The sequence below is a fragment of the Felis catus genome, chromosome E1 (genome assembly GCF_018350175.1).
Source record: "Felis catus isolate Fca126 chromosome E1, F.catus_Fca126_mat1.0, whole genome shotgun sequence".
Taxonomy (NCBI): Eukaryota; Metazoa; Chordata; class Mammalia; order Carnivora; family Felidae; genus Felis; species Felis catus.
Window position 1 is genome coordinate 27,711,638 of NC_058381.1, and position 22,990 is coordinate 27,734,627.

Sequence of the window (22,990 nt, forward strand, 5' to 3'; positions counted from 1 at the left end):
AGAGTGCAGGGGAGAGGGGCAGAGTGGGTGGGGAGAAAGAGAGAGAGAAAATCTCAAACATGCTCCACGCTCAGCATAAAACCTGACGGGCTTGATCCCATGACCCTGGGCTCATGACCTGAGCTGAAATCAAGAGTTGGACACTCAACCGACTAAGCCACCCAGACGGCCCTATTTATATATTTTTTAAAGTTTATTTATTGCTTTAGAAAGACAGAGCATGTGTGTACATGTGCACAAGTGGGGAAGGGGGAGAGAGAGAGAGAGAGAGAGAGAGAGAGAGAATTGCCAACAGGCTCTGTGCTTTCAGGGTGCAGCCCAACTCCAGGCTTGATTCCATGAACTGTGAGATCATGACTTAAGCTGAAATTAAGATTCAGATGCTTAACTGGCTGAGCCACCCAGGCGCCCCAGGGCTTAACTGAAATTTTAAAATCTCCTTCCATAGTATTCTATTAGGAAGTCTTGTTTAGGAGACGTTAATTCCCTGGAAATCTGTAAACTCTTGAGATAAAAAGCCATAAGATGGTTATAGCTTTTTATTTCTTTTTTTTTTATTTAAAAAAAATTTTAACATTTATTTATTTTTGAGACAGAGAGAGACAGAGCATGAACAGGGGAGGGTCAGAGAGAGGGAGACACAGAATCTGAAATAGGCTCCAGGCTCTGAGCTGTCAGCACAGAGCCCCACTCGGGGCTCGAACTCATGGATCACGAGATCATGACCTGAGCTGAAGTCGGCCGCTTAACCGACTGAGCCACCTAGGCGCCCCAGTTTAGCTTTTTAGTATGTAATGTAGTTTAGATTCAAGAAACATAGATTGGGTATTTAGAGATTGAGAAACTTATTTTACTTTTCATTTGTTTTCTCTGATATTCTTTTTTTTTTTAAGTTTGTTTGTTTATTTATTTAGAGAGAGAGCACATGAGCAGGACTGGGGCAGAGAGAGGGAGAAAGAGAGACTCCCAAGCAGGTTCCACACTGCCAGCACAAAGCCCAATGTGGCTTTGAACCCACAAACAGTGAGATCATGACCCAAGCCAAAGTTAAAAGCTGGACGCTCAACTGACTGAGCCACCCAGGTGCCCCTGTTTTCTCTGATATTCTTAATCATTTGCTATGGGGAGCTAACCAACAGGTCTCAAGAACAGTAATCTTTTTCACAACTTTGCTTTGGTAGTAATTATAACTGGTTTTGTTAATACCAGTCCTAACGTTTCAACAATACCCATGTTAATAACTTCTAAAGCTTAGGACGTATTTACACAATTCCTTTCTACAGATTTCTGTTGAATATTAATCATAGGTCAGTCATCAGAAAACTAGTATTTTGATATTTAAATTCAATTCTTTTTAACATTGATATACATATTCTTAGGTTTGGGGTGTCTTCTGTACAAAATGGCAGCCCTTTAAATTCTTTTCACACTGAAGCTTCAACTGATGCAAGATGCTTTTGTGTTCCTTTCCTACCAATTTCTGCTAACGAATGCTCTGACTTTATTGCACTACTGTACTTTACAGCTAGCAGTGCAATAGTATTGTCAAAGCATCTGAAAGCAGAATGCACACCAGAATTTTGATTCTTGCCTTACATCTTTCTTCATTATCTGTGAGTAATTTATTACAACCTTTGTTACTAAAAAGTATATAATTTTATTACCCAAAGTGTATGTTTTAGAAAGTCATAACTTGAAGAAAAAAAATTTTTTTAACTAAAAGCTCACTGTCATAATGCATTATGAAACACACTGACATAATACTTATTATAGCTAGAGTTGTTATGGCTTGTTTAAATGAGTAGTGCTTTGTATTTTGCTTCTTTCTATCACAGATTTGGATAGGTTCTGGTAAATCTTTTTTTTTTTTTGAGTTTTAAGGTGAATTAGTAAGTGATGAAAACAATCTCTGCTGTATATTTCATATGATAACTTGCCCCGAATCTTATTTGGTATTAATTTTGTGTACTATGTAGTTTGTACTTGAATTTAAAACTTAAGAATGCTTGTTTTAAAGTTCTTTTTTGTAATAATGAAATATAATAAAGTATACATTCATTACTTTTTTTGTAATTGATTTTGAGATATAACTTATATACAATAAAACTTACCAAATTTAGTTGTGCAGTTTGATGAGTTTTGACAAATGTGAACAGTCATGTAACCACCACCACAGACATAGTATAGAAAGAACATTTCTATCACCTAACGTTTCCTGCCCCTTTGTAGTCAACCTCCTCCCCTCAAACTTTCTGACAATCATTGATCTCTAGTTTTGCCTTTTCTAGAAGTTCACATAAATTGAATCATTTATAACTTGCAGTTTTTTGTGCCTGGCTTCTTGCACTTAACACAATAAGATTCATCCATGTTGTTGTACATATTAGTAGTTGGATCATTTTCATTGCTGTGTAGTATTCCATTGCTATAGACTTACAAATTGTTTATCCATTTACTAGATTATGGATTTTGGGATGTTTGTAGGTTTTGCCTATTATGAATAAAGTTGTTGTCGTATTTATACATTGTGGTATAAGTCTTTGGACATAATGTTTTTTGTAATGTTTGGACGTAACGTTTTTGTTTCTCTGGGGTAGTGTGATAAAATATATGCTTCATCTCATAAGAAATTGCTGAAATCTTTACCAAAGCTGTGATTTAGGGTTCCAGTTTCACCACATCTTTACCAACATTTGGTATCTTGGTATTGTCAGTCTTCTTCATTTTAGCTATTCTAGTAGTTGTGTAGTGGTATCTCATTAGTTTAAATTTGCATTTCCAGAATGGCTAATGATATTGAACATCTTTTCATGTGCTTGTTTGCAGTTGATATATCTTCTCTAGTGAAATATCTGTTGAAATCTTTGAATCAGTTTTCAAATTGAAATGTTTGTCTTTTTAATTATTATGAGAGCCCTTTAATTTTCTCTGTTATTTACCCTCTCACATAAAAAATTTTGATGAAGTTCAATTTACACATTTATTCTTCCATGGATTATGGTTTCTGTGTTCTATCTCACAAATCTTTGCCTAACTCAAGGTCACAAATGTTTCTTTTATATCTGTAGTTTTAGTTTTTACATTTAACTATTTGTATTTATTTATTAATGTTTACCTGTCTTTTTGAGAGAAAGAGAGAGAGACAGAGTGTGAGTGGGGGAGGGGCAGAGAGAGAAGGAGACACAGAATCCAAAGCAGGCTCCAGGCTCGGAGCTGTCAGCACAGGGCCCAACATGGGGCTCGAACACACAAGCCATAAGATCATGACCTGAGCCGAAGTCAGACGCTTAACCGACTGAGCCACCCCGGTGCCCCTATTTACTTTTTTTAAAAGTTTATTTTGAGAGAGAGAGACAGAGTTCCTGAGTGGGGGATGGGCAGTAAGAAACTGAGAATCCCAAGCAGCCTCCACACTGTCAGCACAGAGCAGGATATGGGGCTTGAACCCACAACTGTGAGATCGTGACCTGAGCCAAAGTGAAGAGCGGGACATTTAACCAACTGAGCCATCCAGGTGCCCCTAGGTTTCACATTTAGATCTCTGTCCATTTAGAGTTAATTTTTGTATGTGGTATAAAGTGAGAGTAGAAGTTCTTTTTATTTATTTATTTTTCCATATGGATATTCCCTTGTTCTTTGTTGAAAAGATTATCATTTCCCCATTGAATTACCTTAGCTCCTTTGTAATAAATCAGTTGAACAAGTGTGTATGGGTTGGTTTACTTATTTTTGAACTATTTTGTTCCTTAATGTCATATCATACTGTCGTGATTGCTGTAGCTTTATAGTAAGTCTTGAAATCATCTAATATAATGCCTCAGACTTTGCTCTTGTTTTCTAAAAATTTTAAATTATTTTGCATTTCAAATAAGTTTTTTGTTTTGTTTTGTTTTGTTTTTTGTCAATTTCTACCAAAAAAGCCTGCTGGGATTTTGATTATGTTGAATTTAAAGAATAATTTGGGGAGATTTGATATTTTAAGAATAATGAATTTTCTGATTAATTAACATTATCTCTCCATTTATTAGATCTTTTAAAATTTCTCTCTGGGGTACCTGGTTGACTTGGTCAGTTGGGCATCTATCTGACTCCTGATTTTGGGTCAGGTCATGAACTCATGGTCATGAGATTGAGCCTGGTTGGGCTCTGCACTGCCAGTGCAGAGCCTGCTTGGGAATCTTGCTCTTCGTCTCCCTCTGCACCTCCCCTGTTTGCACCTGCACGTGCTCTCTCTCTCTCTCTCTCTCCCTCTCTCTCTCTCTCTCATTTCTCTAAAAAATAATTCTCAACAGTGTTTTTTAGTTTTCAGTGTATAGGTCTTGTTTATAAGTTTTTTATAACCTGTGGAGTATGACTTCTATTAGTGCTCTAGATCATAAAAATAGACCAAAACTGTTATGTGTATTGCAAATAAATTGACTTTCAGAAAAAAGTAAGCTATTTGTTAAACAAATGTCCTTAAAAGCTGGAAGAATGGATGCAAGAGGGAAGAAAGATAGTTGAGATATTATTAGGCATCATTTGGACATCATTTGGTAGGGGATGAAGAACATGACTGCTTTTGATAAAACCATTTTATTCCCAAATTTTGTAGATAAAGTCTTTGAGTTACCTCTCTTGCCTCCAGTGTGGCTGTTTTCTTCTTCGGCATTCATTCATTCATTCATTCATTCATTTATTTAAAATGTTTATTCATTAAAAATTTTTATTTTAATGTTTGTATTTATTTTTGAGAGAGAGAGAGAGAGAGCAAGCAGGGTAGGGGCAGACAGAGACAGAGACACAGAATCTGAATCTGAAGCAGGCTCCAGGCTCTGAACTGTCAGCACAGAGCCTGACATGGGGCTGGAACCCATGAGCCATGAGATCATGACCTGAGCCAAAAGTCAGACGCTTAACCAACTGAGCCACCAGGCATCCCCATTTTTTTTTGTTTGTTTGTTTGTTTTTGAGAGAGAGAGGGTGAAAGTGAGCAAGGGGCAGAGAGAGAGGGAAAGACAGAGAGAATCCCATGAGGGGCAGAGGGAGAGAGAGCGAGAAAGAGAAGTGGGGCTCACCCTAAGTGGGACTCATGTTCACCTGAAGCTGGGCTCAAGCTCAGCTGAGTTCACCCAGTGCATGACTTGAACTCATGAATGGCGAGATCATGACCGAGCTGAAATCTAGAGTTGGGCTCTTAACCAACTGAGCCACTCAAGACGCCTCTTAAACTGTATTTTTGATGTGAACACATCTTTGATTTAAAGAATAGGGTATGAGAGGCCATACATATGAACCCATTTAAAATCAAGTGGGAAGTTTTCTTCTTCCTTGGAGCAAAGTAAAAGTTTTAAAACAAAAAAATCTTACATTTGTTACCCAAATATAATACAAAGTTTCGATATTAATATCTCTGATAAATAAAATGTATTCTTTTTTTTTTTTAATTTTTTTTTTTTCAACGTTTATTTATTTTGGGGACAGAGAGAGACAGAGCATGAACGGGGGAGGGGCAGAGAGGGAGGGAGACACAGAATCGGAAACAGGCTCCAGGCTCTGAGCCATCAGCCCAGAGCCCGACGCGGGGCTCGAACTCACGGACCGCGAGATCGTGACCTGGCTGAAGTCGGACACTTAACCGACTGCGCCACCCAGGTGCCCTAAAATGTATTCTTTAAAAAAATATTTTTTTGTTTATTTATTTTCGAAAGAGAGAGAGAGAAAGCATGAACAGGGCAGGGGCAGAGAGAGGGAGACACAGAATCCGAAGCAGGCTCCAGGCTCTGAGCTGTCAGCACAGAGCCTGGCATGAGGCTCGAACCCGTGAACTGCAAGATCATGACCTCGAATGGTGAGATATCATGACCTGAGTAGAAGCTGGACACTTAACTGACTGAGCCACCCAGGAGCCACCAAATTTATTCTTAATTAGGCTTTTTTTTTTTTTTTTTAAGTTTATGTGTTTTGAGAGAGAGAGAGAGAGAATCCCAAGCAGGCTCCTTGATGTCAGCTCAGAGCCCAACTTGGCTCTTGAACCCATGAACTGTGAAATCATAACTTGAGCTGTGATCAAGAGTAGGATGCTTAATTGAGCATTAATTGATTAATGATTAAGCATTAATTGATGCTTAACTGAGCCACCCAGGCACCCCTTCAATTAGATTTTAAAAAGGTTATACTTCTAATTTGTCTCAATATATAACATTTTAGAATTTTTTTTCAAGTTTATTTATTTAGAGAGAGAGAAAAAGAGAGAGAGAGCAGGAGGAGCAGAGAAAAAAGGAGAGAGAGAATTCAGTATATAACGTTTTATTTATGTATTTATTTGTTTTTTTATTTTTTAAAAGATTTCTTTTTTTAAAAAAAAGTTTATTTTTGAGAGAGACAGTGTAAGTGAGCTTGGGCACGCAAGCAGGGGAGGGGCAGAGAGAGAGAGATAAAGAGACAGAGGATCTAAAGCAGGCTCTGTGCTGACTGACAGCAGCGAGCCTGATGTGGGGCTCGAACTCACGAATTAGAGATCATGACGTGAACCGAAGTTGGATGTTCAGCCGACTGAGCCACCCAGGTGCCCCAGTATGTAACACTTTAAAACTTTGAATAAGTCAATCCTTGATTCTTTGACTCAATGTTTTTGTTCTCATTTTATCAATGAGGAAATAATCTCAGTTTTTGCTAAGATTTTCATTTAGTAAGGAGTGGCTGGCTGGCTCAGTCCCAGGAATGGGTGAGTCTTGATCTCAGGGTCATGATTGAGCCCCATTTTGCGTGCAGAGATTACTTAAATAAAAACTTAAAAAAAATAGATTTTCATGTAGTGACTGATTGTAAAATATGCCTACATTATTAGAACAATTTATTTTTGTTAGGAAATGTGAGAGTTTTGTAACTTTTATAAATTCCTCCTTTCTGCACTTAATCTGCCTAATTGTAAATGATAGTACTTCATACTTTCAATAAGTGTTACTAGGGCAGGCTAGTACTAAAGTATAACATATTAACATGTTATGAAACTTATCTGAGAGACAGAGAAATTAAATACATTGAGACAGATGCCATGATGGGACAAGTAAATACGAGGTTCTATGGGGGCACATTGGAAGGAGGTACCTAAGGGCACCTGGCTGTCTCAGTCAGAGGAGCCTGCAACACTTAATCTTGGGGGTGTGAGTTTGAGCTCCACGTTGTTGGTTGTAGAGATTACATAAATAAATAAAATTAAAAAAAAAAAAAAGGAAAGAAAGCAGAGGAGAAAATTTATTTAAAAAAAGAAAAGAAAAGAAAAGAAAAGAGGCACCTAATCTGGGGAAGGCTTCTTGTTAGAGGTGAAATTTAATCTGAGACTTCAACGATGAGCTGGTATTAGCCAGTGAAGGAAACGGTAAATGTTCCAGGCAAAGGAAGCAGTGCATGTGAAAGGCTAGAGATGAGAGGTGTTACCCGACTGGGGGAAACTACCAGTGGGTCAGCAGTGTTGAGAAGGGGAGCAGTAAGGTTGAGATGAAGAACCCATTATATCAATATTGTAGCTAATTTAAGTTGAAAACTTCTACCACACTGTTTTTCTTTATTATGTTCCTAAACATTTTATATATTTATGTTCTGTGGTAATCATGAACCTATGTTCTTTAATTAAAAAAATCTTTATATACATACACTTCAGGTTTTGGGTAAACTATAGGGAAATTTAACTTTTTTTTTTTGAAATTTAACTTCTGATTCTGTCACTGTGTATTGATTTTTGTGTTCTACATGCTTCATTGCCCTGTTTATTTCATGTAAGATAGCATAAACGAGAAGTCTAAAAAAAATAACCGAAAGGAATGTTTATCTGAATATTCTTGTAATAATATCATGTCTATCATTTACATGTACCACAGTGACCTACTCTGGTTTTTTCTTTCCCCCAAAGAAAATAGTAGTATTCTAGTAAAGTGAATGATTCACCCCAATTCTTTACTCTTCTGTGGATCCATATTCTTTTTTTTTAATTTTTTTTTTCTTCAACATTTATTTTTGGGACAGAGAGAGACAGAGCATGAACGGGGGAGGGGCAGAGAGAGAGGGAGACACAGAATCGGAAACAGGCTCCAGGCTCTGAGCCATCAGCCCAGAGCCTGACGTGGGGCTCGAACTCGCGGACCGCGAGATCATGACCTGGCCGAAGTTAGACGCTCAACCGACTGCGCCACCCAGGCCCCCCCCCCGTGGATCCATATTCTATTGTGGTTTTTGTTGAGATATAATTGACATATATCATTATATTAACTTCAGATGTACAAAATAGTGATTCAGTATGTGTATATATTGTGAAATGATCACAGTAAGTCTAGTTAAACTCCATTACCACACATAGTTATATATTTTTCTACTTTTTTACTTATTTAAATTTTTCACAAGGCTTTAAGATCTGCTCTCATCAACTTTCGAACATACGATACAATATTAACTATAGTCACCATACTGTACATTACATACCCCTGACTTACTTATTTTGTAACTGGAAGATTGTACCTGTGTCCACATGATTTCGTGATGGGCAAAGTACATTTCCATGCTTCTGGATGTGCTGTGGCCAGTGACATATGGATAGAGTGGACAGTGTGCCAACTCTGAATTTGAAAGGCTTTGTGTATTTCTGCTAACCCTGTTATCTCCATGAGAAGAATTATCTTCTGGTTCAAAGAGTATGAGAGACACCTGGCAATAGAACTGCAGTGAGAGCCACCAAACTCAGCCTAACCTAGAGCACCAGATTCCAGCCAAGTTGCACTTGAAATCAGGAGTTGGACGCTTGAATGACTGAGCCACCCAGGCACCCCAGAAATCAGTGATTTTAAAAAACAGCATGGATATTTGGCACGATGAATTCAGTGTGGCTGAGGTTGTAAGATGTGAGGCGCTGATGAAGAGCATGTTATTGTCATCTTGTGAAAAATTATACTAAAAGTTGGGATCAATTCTACAGGCATTGGAAACCCCAATGATCTTTTCTTTTTTTAAATAAAGATTTTATTTTTAAGTAATCTCTATCCAACATGGAGCTCAAACCTACAACCCCGAGATCAAGAGTCACACCCTACCAACTGATCTAGCCAGGTGCCCCAACCCCGATGATTTTTTTTTTACCATTTAATTTGATTTATTTATTTATTTATTTTATTTACATCCAAGTTAGCATATAAGGCAACAATGATTTCAGGAGTAGATTCCTTTTTTTTTTTTTTTTAATGTTTATTTATTTATTTTATTTTTGAGACAGAGGGAGACAGCATGAGTGGTGGAGGGTCAAAGAGAGAGAGGGAGACATAGAATCCAAAACAGGCTCCAGGCTTTGAGCTGTCAGCACAGAGCCCGATGTGGGGTTCGGACCCACGAACCGTGAGATCATAACCTGAGCTGAAGTTGGACGCTCAACCGGCTGAGCCACCCAGGCGCCCCAGGAGTAGATTCCTTAATGTCCCTTATCCATTTAGCCCATCCCCCCCCCACAACCCCTCCAGTACCCTCTGTTTTCCATATTTAAGAGTCTCTTATGTTTTTGTCCCCCTTCCTGTTTTTATATTATTTTTACTTCCCTTCCCTTATGTTCATCTGTTTTGTATCTTCAAGTCCTCATATGAGTGAAGTCATACGATATTTGTCTTTCTCTGATTGACTAATTTCATTTAGCATAATACCCTCTAGTTCCATCCACATAGTTGTGAATGGCAGGATTTCATTCTTTTTCATTGTTGAGTAATACTCCATTTTGTGTGTGTGTGTGTGTGTGTGTGTGTGTGTGTGTGTGTGTACACCACATTTTCTTTATCCATTCATCCATCAATGGACATTTGGGTTCTTTCCATACTTTGGCTATTATTGATAGAGCTGCTATAAACATTGGGGTGTATGTGTCCCTTTGAAACAGCATACCTGTATCCCTTGGATAAATACCTAGTAGTGCAATTGCTGGGTTGTAGGGTAGTTCTATTTTTAATTTTTTGAGGAACCTCCATACTGTTTTCCAGAGTGGCTGCACCAGTTTGCATTCCCACCAGCAGTGCAAAAGAAATCCTCTTTCTCTGCATCCTCACCAGCATCTGTTGTTGCCTGAGTGGTTAATGTTAGCCATTCTGACAGGTGTGAGGTGGTACCTCAGTGTGGTTTTGATTTGTATTCCCCTGACGATGAGTGATGTGGAGCATTTTTTTCATGTGTAAGTTGGCCATCTGGATGTCTTCTTTGGAGAAGTGTCTATTCATGTCTTTTGCCCATTTCTTCACTGGATTATTTGCTTTTTGGGTGTTGAGTTTGATAAGTTCTTTCTAGATTTTGGATACTAACCCTTTATCTGATATGTCGTTTGTAAATATCCTCTCCCATTCCATCGGTTGCCTTTTAGTTTTGCTGGTTGTTTCCTTTGCTGTGCAGAAGCTTTTTATTTTGATGAGGTCCCAAGAGTTCATTTTTGTTTTAGTTGTCCCTTGCCTCTGGAGACCTGTTGAGTAAGAAGTTGCTGAGGCCAGGTCAAAGACGTTTTTGCCTGCTTTCTCCTCTAGGATTTTAATGGCTTCCTGTCTTAGGTTTAAGTCTTTCATCCAGTTTGAGTTTATTTTTGTGTATGGTGTAAGAAAGTGGTCCAGGTTTATTTTTCTGCATGTCATTGTCCAGTTTTCCCAGCACCACTTGCTGAAGAGACTGTCTTTATTCTATTGGATATTCTTTCCTGCTTTGTCAAAGATGAGTTGGCCATATGTTTGTGGGTCCATTTCTGGGTTCTCTATTCTGTTCCATTGATCTGAGTGCCTTTTCTTGTGCCAGTACCATACTGTCTTGATGATTACAGCTTTGTAATACAGCTTGAAGTCCGCAACCCAATGATTTTTTTTTTAAACGTTTATTTATTATTGAGAGACAGAGAGACCGAGCATGAACATGGGAGGGGCAGAGAGAGGGGGAGACATAGAGTCTGAAGCAGGCTCCAGGCTCTGAGCAAGCTGTCAGCACAGAGCCTAACGCAGGACTCAAACTCACAAACTGAGATCATGACCTGAGCTGAAGTTGGATGCTCAACCAACTGTGCCACACAGGTACTTCACCCCAATGATCTTTAAGTAAAGAGTGACTTAGTACAGAATGCCCTTAAACGCAAAAAAAATTTGCTTTTGGGGCACCTGGGTGGCTCAGTTGGTTGTGTCCAAGTCTTGATTTAGGCTCAGGTCATGATCACAGGGTCATAGGATTGAGCCCTGCATTAGGCTCCCCACTCAGCATGGAGCCTGCTTAAAGATTCTCTCTCTCTCTCTCTCTCCCTCTGCCCCTCTCCCCTGCTCATGTGCGTGCTCTTTCTCTGAAAAAAAACTGCTTTAAATAATTTTTATGCATATAATATATGTTCATTGTAATTTATTAGAAGACAGATATGTGAAATGAAAAACACCCTTCAATTCTATGACTATTAAGACATAGGTAAAATAGGTATTTTTTTGTAGGTATATCTTTTGGACTATTGTTTTTCTAAACCAAGTTTGTTAAATATATTTTGAAAATCTGGCCCTGTAGTCCATTATGTGTCCATAGAACACTTAACACAAATAATCTAGGATTCTGAAAGCTTTAAAAAAGTTAAATAGACTACCTTCAACTGATAAAACCAATCTTTTATAGGCAAGGGCTTGCGTATGTGTACTACCCTAATAATTGTAGGGTAGTACAATAACAGTAATAATAATAATAATAATAATAATAATAATGGTAATAATTATAAGCCTACATATTAGAACCTGATGAACTTGGAGCTTCTGCTCACTTTCTTTTGCTTTGATGTTACTATTTGCTGGAAATAACATGTCTGCAACCTGGTGCTTGTGCATATTAGTGCTTATCAGTTTTAGACATGCATTGGCATGTGTTTGTTCTATTTGGAAGAGACTGGATAATCAAGTCTCCAGCAGAAATATACAAAAAACAATTGTGATTTTGTATACATTAGAGGTGGCCCTCAACTTGTTGAGAACTTCAAATATTTCTTCTTAAAATAGGCTTTAGATGGTGGTTGGGTTCCCACGCTGTTTGTTCTTTCAAAGTAATGAATGTTCTTTCATCTTCCTTTTTGTCATTGAACATTTGGTTGTATATTAAAAACACAGGGATATAAAAAGGAAGACAGGGCTTTTTCCATCAAGACATTTGAAATCAAGTGGGGATGCTACTGAGCAAATGATTATAATATAATAAATGAAATGGTAAGCTGGAGCCATGAATAAAAGAAAATGAGGGTAGATAAAGGTGTTTCAAAATCTGCATTGGAGAGAGGGGTGCATTCATTAAATATTAGATTCTTTGGGAAAAAAAACAACAACCCAAAACAAAAAATATTGGATTCTTTGGTTGATAATATAACCTAGATCTGGAAGTATTACAATGCCCAGTTCTCCCATTAAATAATGTTTCTAAGTTAAATGTATTTCTTTTTTAAAAATTTTTAATGTTTGTTTTTGAGAGAGAGACAGAGAGAGTGAGTGGGGGGGAGGGGCAGAGAGAGAGAGGGAGACAGAATCTGAAGCAGGCTCCAGACTCTGAGCTGTCAGCACAGAGCCTGATGCCGGGCTTGAACTCATTCATGAACCATGAGCTCATGACCCGAGCTGAAGTCAGGTGCTCAACCGACTGCACTACCCAGGTGCCCCTGTAAAATGTATTTTTAAGCCTAGCTACTGAGTCTAGAATGTACCTCTACCAACTCCTCTCATCTCAGACAAGACTGCCGTATTTCTTCCTTTTCCTGTGATTTGATGCTGTTGAGACAAACTCATAAGCCGATGTGTTTGCTTTTTTACAGCACTGTTCCTTTTAAAAGGGAGCTCTATTGTGGCAGTAAGAATCTATAGGTTGTTTGTAAAAGGAAGTTTTTTTAACTTGGTCTGCAGTTCTTTCCTCCTTGCAGTTGAGAGGTATGTAATACAGTGTGCCATTTACTTTAAAGCCTTAAGCCAATTATAATAAAACTAGTATAACAATATTATATGTTTATGAAATTTGTAGCATATTGTAAAATTCAAAATTATTTCCTAAACTATTCCTTTTTCCATTTTTTTAAGTATCTTCCTTACAGTCCCAGTCTGTTTCCAAGGATATTCAAATGGCAGAATGTAATTTGGCTGTCTTTGGGGCTTTAATATTGATCTCAATGGACTTTTCCCAGCTAAATTGCATATTTTATTTATCACTCTCAGGATGGGTATAAAAATTTCCATTTATTTTTGTTTCTGATTTAGAAGAAAACTGGCTTCTGAAAATATGAATGTCTTGTGTGTTTTCTTTAAAGCACTAGTTTTTTATTTTAAATATTATAATGTTCCTAAGAATAATGTCACTTAAAGGTAAATAAAGAGTAACCTCACATTGCTTCTCAGCCTTTTGGCTAAGGTGGAGTGTAAAGAGTAACATCACTGTTTACAAGGCTTTAAGAGACTAATTTAAAACTGACAAGGGCTAGTGAATGATGTTTAGCAATATTAATTGGTCAGGAAATTTCCTACCATGTGACTAAAAAGTTTTCCTTTTATGACCAGATCCTAGAACCCTATCGATATTGTCTCTGCTGTGTAAATAGCTCTGAGTAGTGCAATATTGCTTATAGGGTTTTGGTGTTTGGGAAGAACAATGGGCAGGTTGCAGAAACTATGTAGCTGAAACGGAAGCAACATTCATCTTTGTTTAGGAAGAAAACAAATAGTAGAAGCTAATTCTTAATATAAACCTTAAATCTGAAACTCAAATGTTGATTTTTAATGTCTTAGGAGGAAATTTATCTTCTAAATTTTAACATTTTGATAAATTAAAAGGGTTTATTTGTAGAATTATGAAATAATAGAATGATAGTGTTGAAGGGGACCTTAGATTTCCAACTCTCTCATTTAATAGAAGAGACCCAGAGAGATGGAAGACTTACTTAGGGCCACATAGCTTGTTAGGGATAACAGGGTTAGAACTTTTACCATGTATCTCAATCCTTTTCTTTTTCCTGGACCATACGACTAGATTGTGTTCAGAGGGAATTTTTATAAATTTATTTTATTTATTATTTTTTTTAAGTTTATTTATTTTGAGAGAGCAAGTGAGCACGAGCAGGGCAGGGGCAGAGAGAGGGAGAGAGAGAATCCCAAGCAGGCTCTGCCCACGAACTGTGAGATCATGACCTGAACCAAAATCAAGAGTACCAACACTTAATTAACTGAGCCACCCAGGTGCCTCCAGAGGGAGTTTTTTAATAGGCTAACCAGTGATAGATTTGAAACTGAAAAAAACCCAAACTTTAAACTTTAACTTTAGGGGCGCCTGGGTGGCGCAGTGGGTTAGGCGTCCGATTTCGGCCAGGTCACGATCTCGCGGTCCGTGAGTTCGAGCCCCGCGTCGGGCTCTGGGCTGATGGCTCAGAGCCTGGAGCCTGTTTCCAATTCTGTGTCTCCCTCTCTCTCTGACCCTCCCCGGTTCATGCTTTGTCTCTCTCTGTCCCAAAAATAAATAAACGTTGAAAAAAAAAATTAAACTTTAACTTTAGGTAAAGTCTTTACATTTGTCCCCCATCTATGTGACTTTTATTGGCTTTAATGTTATGTATATCACATATAGACTTTGGTTCAACTGCTTAAAAAACATACTAATGAAAATACAACTAGAGGCAAATCACTTAGATTTTTTAATTTTTAAATGTTTATTTTTGAGAGAGAGAGCACACATATGTGCGCACCTGAGCAGGGGAGGGGCAGAGAGATTGGGCGATAGAGGATCTGAAGCAGGCTCTGTGCTGACAGCTGAGATCCCCATCCTGGGGCTCGGACTCACAAACAGAACTGTGAGATCATCACCTGAGCCACCCAGGCGCCCCTAGACTATTTCTTCATTTATAAAATGAAGAGTTCAAATCAGTGAATCTTGAACAATTGCATTGGTATCCTTTTCTTTTTTGTTCCTTGCTTATTCCCTAGTCCACTGATTCACTAATGAGTAAATACTTGCCCTGTGTATTATCACAAAATATTCTGTTCAATTCTTCATAGAGGATTACATTCTACTTTCAAGCTGTTTTCCCATTCTACTTTCAAGCTTTTTCTTTTAAAAAGTTTTTAATTGTGATAACAAAATTTACCATTTTATCAATTTTAAGTTTACAGTTCAGTGGTATTAAGTACATTCTTATTGTTGCATAACCATTACCACCATGCATTTCCAGAACTTCTTCATTTTTCCTAACTGAAACTCTGTACCCATTGAATGATAACTCCCCATTCCCTCCTCCCCCTGTCTTTGAAAGTCTGTTTACAATTCTGTGTAACTTCTGAAATATTTTTCAAATAGAAATGTGGGTACAGTACTCAAGGTGGGGGTGGGAATTTTAAAAAATCTTTTTAAAGCAGAAGTAAGTATACATAGCAGCTAGGGGGAGGAAGAGGTGGGAAATCCTGATTTTTAGCATTTGCCAGTTTCCCTGGTGTAAATATTTACACCTTGACCGATTTCAAACTACCAGCATGATGTCATTGAAAGTGGATTTGGGAGGACATGCACAGTAGTAGCACATGATACAGTATTTTCACTATGTACATATGATAGATTCAAGAGCATATATAATAGTAATATATAGTAAAATAACTAGGAAGTTATGGTTTTTTAGTATGTATTTATTTTTAATAATTTATTTAGTAGTACATTTATAGAATTTAAATTCTAGTTATACCTGTGTTTAACAATTGTGGTTTGCAAACAGTTTTGAAAATTTAGCTGAGTTTATCATATCATTGATTGGAAGCACCCTCTTTGGTATCTTATTAAAATGTAAGTTACTTAAAAACAGGAACCACTTATTGTTGATACAGTTCGATGATTTTATTTTATATTTTTAAAAAGTTTATTTATTTATTTTGAGAGAGGGAAAGTGCAATAGAGAATCCCTAGCAGCCTCCATGCTGTCAGCACAGAGCCCGACTTGGGACTCCATCTCACAAATGGAGAGATCATGACTTGAGCTGAAATCAAGAGTTGCACACTTAACCGACTGAGCCACCCAGGTGCCCCATTTTGATGATTTTAATAAATAGTGGACCTCAAGGTATTACAGGAAGCCATAGCTAAAACTGCTGTCTTGAAAAGAAAACATTGTTAAATGGTCTTTGAGATTATGCTGGTTAAACTTTAAGCAGAACTAAAATATCAAATTAAAAACCACCACATCTGTTTAAGAATTTCCATTTCATAAACAAGTTAAAAGTCTCCTAGAGTAAAGATTTTTTTTTTTTTTTTATTTTTTAGTTCCAGTGTAGTTAACATAGAGTTTTATATTACTTTCAGGTGTAAAATACAGTGATTCAACAGTTCCATATATTACTCAGTGCTCATAAAGATAAGGGTACTCTTAATCCCCTTCACATATTTCACCTATCCCCCCACATCCCCTCTGTTTGCTCTCTGTGGTTAAGTGTTTTTTGGTTTCTCTCTGTCTTCCTTTTTCCTTTGTTCATTTTTTTTGTTTCTTAAATAATACATATGAGTGAAATCATATGGTATTTGTCTTTCTCTGACTGGCTTATTTCACTAGATACTCTCTAGCTCTATTTATATTGTTGGAAATGGCTAGATTTCATTCTTTTTAATTGCCCAATAGTATTCCATTATGTATGTGTGTGTATGTGTATATATATCACATATTCTTTATCCATTCATTTATCAATGGACACTTGGGCTGATTCCATAGTTTGGCTATTGTAAATAATGCTACAGTAAACATCGGGGTGAATATATCTCCTTGAATTAATGTTTTTGTATTCTTTGGGTAAATATTCAGTAGTGCAATTACTGGATCGTAAGGTAGTTCTAGTTTTAACTTGTTGAGGAACCTCTATACTATTTTCCACAGTGGCTGCACCAGTTTGCATTCCCACCAAGACTGCATAAGCGTTCCTTTTTCTCTACGTCCTTACCAAACTTGCTGTTTCTTGAGTTTTTTATTTTAGCTGTTCTGACAGGTGTGAACTGATCTCTCACTGTGGTTTTGATTTGCATTTCCCTGATGATGAGTGATGTTGAACATCTTTTCATGTGTCTGTTGGCCATCTATATATCTTTGGAGAAATATCTGTTCATGTCTTCTGCCCATTTTTTGATTGGATTATTTGTTTTTTGGGGTGTTGAGGTGTGGCAGTTCTTTACATATTTTGGATATTAACCCTTTATCAGATATGTCTTTTGCAATATCTTCTCCCATTCAGTAGGTTGAAAGATTCTGCCTTAAGGTGACCCTGGAGCCACAAATCCCATAATTCTTAGAATTCTGTGATAACTTAAAAGTTTTAGAAACTTTTATTTAAAATTATGCTTTAAGAGTATCTGGCTGGCTCAGTTGGTGGGACATGTGACTCTTGGTCTCAGGGTTGTGAGTTTGAGCCCCACATTGGGTGTAGAGATTACTTAAACATAAAATCTTTTAAAAAATAAAATTATGCTTTAGACTGTTATATAATGCCTTGAGCTATATATAAAGCCATGGGAGTGTAGTCTTTTTCAATCATTAAACAAATCAGGTCTTGAATGCTTTGAGTCTTTGTTAATTGGATTTGCCCTCTCCCTTGTCCCTTTCCCTTTCCCCTTCCCCATATTTTCCATCCACATGTTATATAGGTTAGTAAGTTTTTTTTTTTTTTTTAATGTAAAGGAAAAGTTAATCCCCAAGCATATTTCAATATGGGAAATTATGCCAACAGGAATTTTCTTTATATACATACACATATGCATATGTAGTAATTAGTAATCTGCTTAATGAAATCTAATCATTGTACAATTTAATCATGACATCTAATCTGGCAAGTGTATAAGCAAATAAAAAACCTTCATTTTTGGAAAACACTTAAAAAATTTTGTTCAACGTTTATTTATTTTTGAGAGACAGAGACAGAGTGTGAGTGGGGGAGGGTCAGAGAGAGAAGGAGACACAGAATCTGAAGCAGGATTCAGACTCTGAGCTGTCAGCACAGAGCCCGATGTGGGGCTTGAACTCATGAACCATGAGATCATGACTTGAGCCGAAGTCTGACACTTAACTGGTGGACACTTAACCACCCAGGTGCCCCTGAAAAACATTTTAAGTATAGGTTTTAATTAACAACTTCTATATTTGTTTTTCTGATTCATAGCAACTCCCTGCTGTTAGAGATGGAAATCAGATACAGATTCTTAGAAAAAAATTAAAAACAAAAACTGACTTTCTCTTTTTCTTCTATTTCTATTCCAAAAGGTTTCGGTTATAAAGATAGAATTTTGGTAATTACAAAGTATTCCATTCAAATTTAGGCCAATAATGAGAGAAATTATTAGTGATAGAAGCTTTAGTGTATTTCTGATACTCTGTTCAATTTGACAGTTCTGACCTTAGAAGCATTTTAACTTCTGAGACCCATTTTATTTTACTCCACATTCCAAAGTAGAACTCTCAGTTTACCTTTTTTTTTTTATAACAAAAATATCTGTACATCATTTCTCATTAGACCTGATGACTACTTTTAACAGTTTTTGTTGGCTTTTGTTCTTTCCACTAAGGCTTCAAAATATGAAGAACCAATCTTTAGTCCAGAGCCTAACCCCTTGGTAAGGTCTGAACCTTCTCCCCAAAGCAGTCTTGGTTGTGGCCTAGGAATGGGAGACTATTCCTGAAAAAAACATGTTTTGCCTTTCATAGTAAACTCAAAGGATCCTGGTTGTTTCCCTGATAAATTCAAGACAGCACATGCTTTAAGGTTATGTAAAAGAAGCACAATTTCCAAAAATTAAGAATACTTTATATTTATACCACATTTAGAGATAGACCACTTTTAACACTCTGATCTATATGCTTCCCAACTTTTCTATATGTACGCACACATGTATTTTACAGCCTGTGCTGGTTTTCCCCTTTTTTTCTCTTCCTTAAAGATTTACTGCAGATCAAGGACCCGTGTTTGGACTCAGGTTCAGTAAACTGGGGTTATTCAGACTACTACTCCTGTACTATATGTAGCCTTTTCTTGTATAATTTATGTCTCTTTAAGGTGTCTAATTTTGGTCTGTGTGGCAAACACTCGTAGTTCATTGTTTAATGGGGTTGCAGATGATGGTAACATTGCAGGTATCCCTGAAAATAAATTTGTTGTGTGTTTTAACTTGAACATTTCCTACCAGAGTTAGAAAAACAGTACCTAACTGATGAGAGTGTCACTGATCTTGGGAATTTTGGAAACTGTTGTTAGTTCTTGTGTTAATATGTGACAGTGGTTACTTAGTGTCTTAATTTTAGCTCTAAATCTAAGAGAGATGCATAGAGAAACAACTTTCAAAATGTTAACTAGTTTTTAAATTTTTAATAGAAGCATGGGTATTATAAATGATGGAGGTTTTATATACTTATTTCCATATTTCTAAAATTAGTATATTTCATATTGAAATGCTAAAAAAATGTAAATATAAAAGAATAGTTAACAGTTATCATGTTTATTAGTATGTCTTTTGGTTCACAAAAAATGATTTATGCTGATCTCTAGTTCCAGAAAGCTGACTCTGATCTGGATTACATTCAATACAGGCTGGAATATGAAATCAAGACTAATCATCCTGATACAGCAGGCAAGGTAATCTGCAAAAGAAATATATTTTTAACAGATTATTTTATTAAAAGATTTTCTGATAGTATTTCTAATAGCAGTATAATTTAAATTATTAAGTAATAAATTTATAGAACCTTAAAATATTTTTGTGTTGGAAACTTGATCACAGCATACCAGAGAGATTATACCCATAGTCAAGGAAATTTGTGGCTCTTATTTATTTATTTATTTATTTATTTATTTATTTATTTATTTATTTATTTAGAGAATCCCACGAGGGCAGAGAGAGTGAAAGAGAGAGAGAGAGAGAGAGAGGGGGAGAGAGAGAAACCCGAAGCGGGGCTCAAGCTTACCTGGTGCAGGACTCGAGCTCACCTGATATGGGGCTCAAACTCAAGAACTGTGAGACCATGACCTGAGCCAAAGTTGGATGCTTAACTGACTGAGCCACGCAGGTGCCCTGGCTACTTTTTTTTAACCCTTAACCAAGAATATTGAATCTAAAGGTACCAACTACTGTGGAAGCCTCTGAAATTCTGAGAGTATAGTTATCTCTAGAGTAGTGGTTAAATAAGAAAGGAGAAACCATGGCAGTCACGATACTCTCTGAGGAAGATGATGATGTACTATAAATTTGTTATATGAACTGTGATTTTTGCATAAAATTATGTACTTAGTTATTCTAAGTTTAGATTGATTAGAAATATTAACTCTGTTTACATACCATAAAATTATAACTATGTGTCCACATGCCCATGGAGATATAAACAATTATTTTAAAGTAGTTTTTTTTTTTTTTTAAGTTTATATTTGAGAGAGAGAGAGAGAGAGAGCACAAGTGGGGAATGGGCAGAGAGGGAGAGAGAGAGAATCCCAACCAAGCTTCGTACTACCAGTCAGAGCCCCATGCAGGGCTGGAACCCATGAACCCCGAGATCATGACCTGAGCTGAAGTTGGATGCTTAACCCACTGAGCCACCCAGGCACCCTAAGGAGATAGTTTTTAAGCATTGTCTGTTAACATTAATTGACCACTTATAATGTTTCTCACTGACAGCACTTGCCAACAGACAAGAAATATATAATTTTGAAAAAAATTTTTATACAATTAGGAATTATTTTGAATTGGGTGGAAGTGCAAATTAAAATAACACTTCTTTTTATTCCCCTCCCTCCCCCCCCCCCCAAAAAAAACCCCATTGTTTTATTGAAGTTAGTTGACACAGAATGTTACATTAGTTTCAGGTGTACAGCATAGTGAGTGGACAACTCTATACATTATGCTATCTATGCTCAACACAACTGTAGTTACTACCATCTCTTACCATACAACACTATAACAGTATCATTGATTTGTATTCCCTATGCTGTACATTTCATCCTGTGACTTATTCATTCCATAACTAGAAGCTTCTACCACCCACTCCCTTCATCCGTTTTGTCCATCCCATCATCCTTCTCCCCTCTGGCAACTGCCAGTTTGTTCTCTATATTTATGATGGTTTCTGCTTTGTTTGTTTGTTCATTTATTTTGTTTTTTGGTTTCTACATATAAGCAAAATCATATGGTATTTGTCTTTCTCTGTCTGACTTATTTTTACTTAGCATAATACCTTTTTGTCCCAACGTGTTGTTCCAAATGACAAGTTCTCATTCGTTTTTATGATTGGGTAATATTCCATCATACATAGATACCACATTTTCTTTATATTCATCTAACACATAGGTTGCTTCTATATTTTTGCTATTGTAAAGTAATGCTGTAATAAACATAGGTGTGCATGTATCTTTTCCAATTAGCCTTTTTGTTTTCTTTTTTATTTATTTATTTATTTATTTTTACATTTTATTTATTTTTGAGAAACAGAGTGAGACAAAGCATGAGCGGGGGAGGGGCAGAGAGAGAAGGAGACAGAATCTGAAGCAGGCTCCAGGCTCTGAGCAAGCAGTCAGCACAGAGCCTGATGCGGGGCTTGAACCCACAAACTGTGAGATCATGACCTGAGCCGAAGTCGGACGCTCAACCGACTGAGCCACCCAGGCGCCCCACCTTTTTGTTTTCTTTAGTGTGTGTGTGTCTGTGTCTGTGTGTGTATTCTCTTTGGGTAAATACTAAATACTAGTGGAATTAACTGGATCATATGGTATTTTCATTTTCAATTTTCTGAGGAACCTCCATACTATTTTCCACAGTGGCTGCACCAATTTGCATTCCCACTGACAGTGCATAAAAGTTCCATTTTCTCTACATTCTTATCAACACTTATTATTTCTTGTCTTTTTTGGTACTAGCCATTTGATAGGTATAAGGTGTTATTTTGTTGCAGTTTTGATTTGCATTTCTCTGATGATTAGTGATATAGAGCATCTTTTCTTGTATCTGTTGGCCATCTGTATGTCTTCTTTGGAAAACTATCTATTTAGGTCCTCTGCCCATTTTTTTGTTTTTGTTTTTGTTTTTGTTATCAAGTTTCTTTATTGCCTTTTTATTTATACCTGTCCCCTGTCTTACCTGTTTTTATCATTAATGACATTGACTTCTTAATTAAAGAATCTAGGCCTGTTGTCTTATAAATTAGTCTGTAATTTTGGGGCGCCTGGGTGGCGCAGTCGGTTGAGCGTCCGACTTCAGCCAGGTCACGATCTCGCGGTCCGTGAGTTCGAGCCCTGCGTCAGGCTCTGGGCTGATGGCTTGGAGCCTGGAGCCTGTTTCCGATTCTGTGTCTCCCTCTCTCTCTGCCCCTCCCCCGTTCATGCTCTGTCTCTCTCTGTCCCAAAAATAAATAAACGTTGAAAAAAAAATTAAAAACAAAAACAAAAACAAAAAACAAACAAACAAAAAATTAGTCTGTAATTTTGATTTTTCTGATTATTTACTCGTGAATAGCTTCCGTTTGGATATTTTCATCAGAATACAATAAGTAATGTTGTTAACATCACATTGTATCATATCCAGAGAGATGTTAAGTTTGATAATTTGATTAAGATGTCTCCTGTCATGTTTATACATTATTAAAAAATACTTTGAGAGTTTGTTGATATCCTGTTCATCCATTGGCTATAGAACCCAGTGATGATATCTGCCTGAATAAATTACATCAGTGATTGCAAAAAAGTGATTTTGTAATTCTCTCACTAATTGTGTATTTTTTACCCAGTATTCTTCTGTGAAAATAAATTTTCACTGTCCCCTCCTTTCTTTCCTTTCCTATGGACTTGGAAACTTGTTTTTGTTCAATATATCAATAACTATTGTAAACACCATTGCTTTTAATACTTCATCTCCTCAAAGTTGTCCAGTGGGGAGGACCCCTCAGTGCCTCCTCAATCAGTCTTTGTGCACTTTTTTGCTTTCTGGTGCATTAAGTTACATTGTACCTTCTATCCAAACCATTACC

At 36.9% G+C, this 22,990-nt stretch overlaps 1 protein-coding gene across 4 annotated transcripts in view; it reads left to right on the forward strand.

The window, feature by feature from the left end:
* SKA2 (spindle and kinetochore associated complex subunit 2) overlaps positions 1–22,990 on the forward strand; it is a 47,697-nt gene that overhangs the window by 3,678 nt on the left and 21,029 nt on the right. For 3 of the 4 annotated variants that reach the window (XM_019817598.2, XM_019817597.2, XM_045044506.1), the window contains exon 2: positions 19,530–19,616. The exons of the other annotated variant lie outside the window; for it this stretch is intronic. In XM_019817598.2, coding sequence (XP_019673157.1) covers positions 19,530–19,616 — 87 coding nt within the window. The remainder of the gene's footprint in view (positions 1–19,529; positions 19,617–22,990) is intronic. 4 annotated transcript variants of the gene reach the window in all.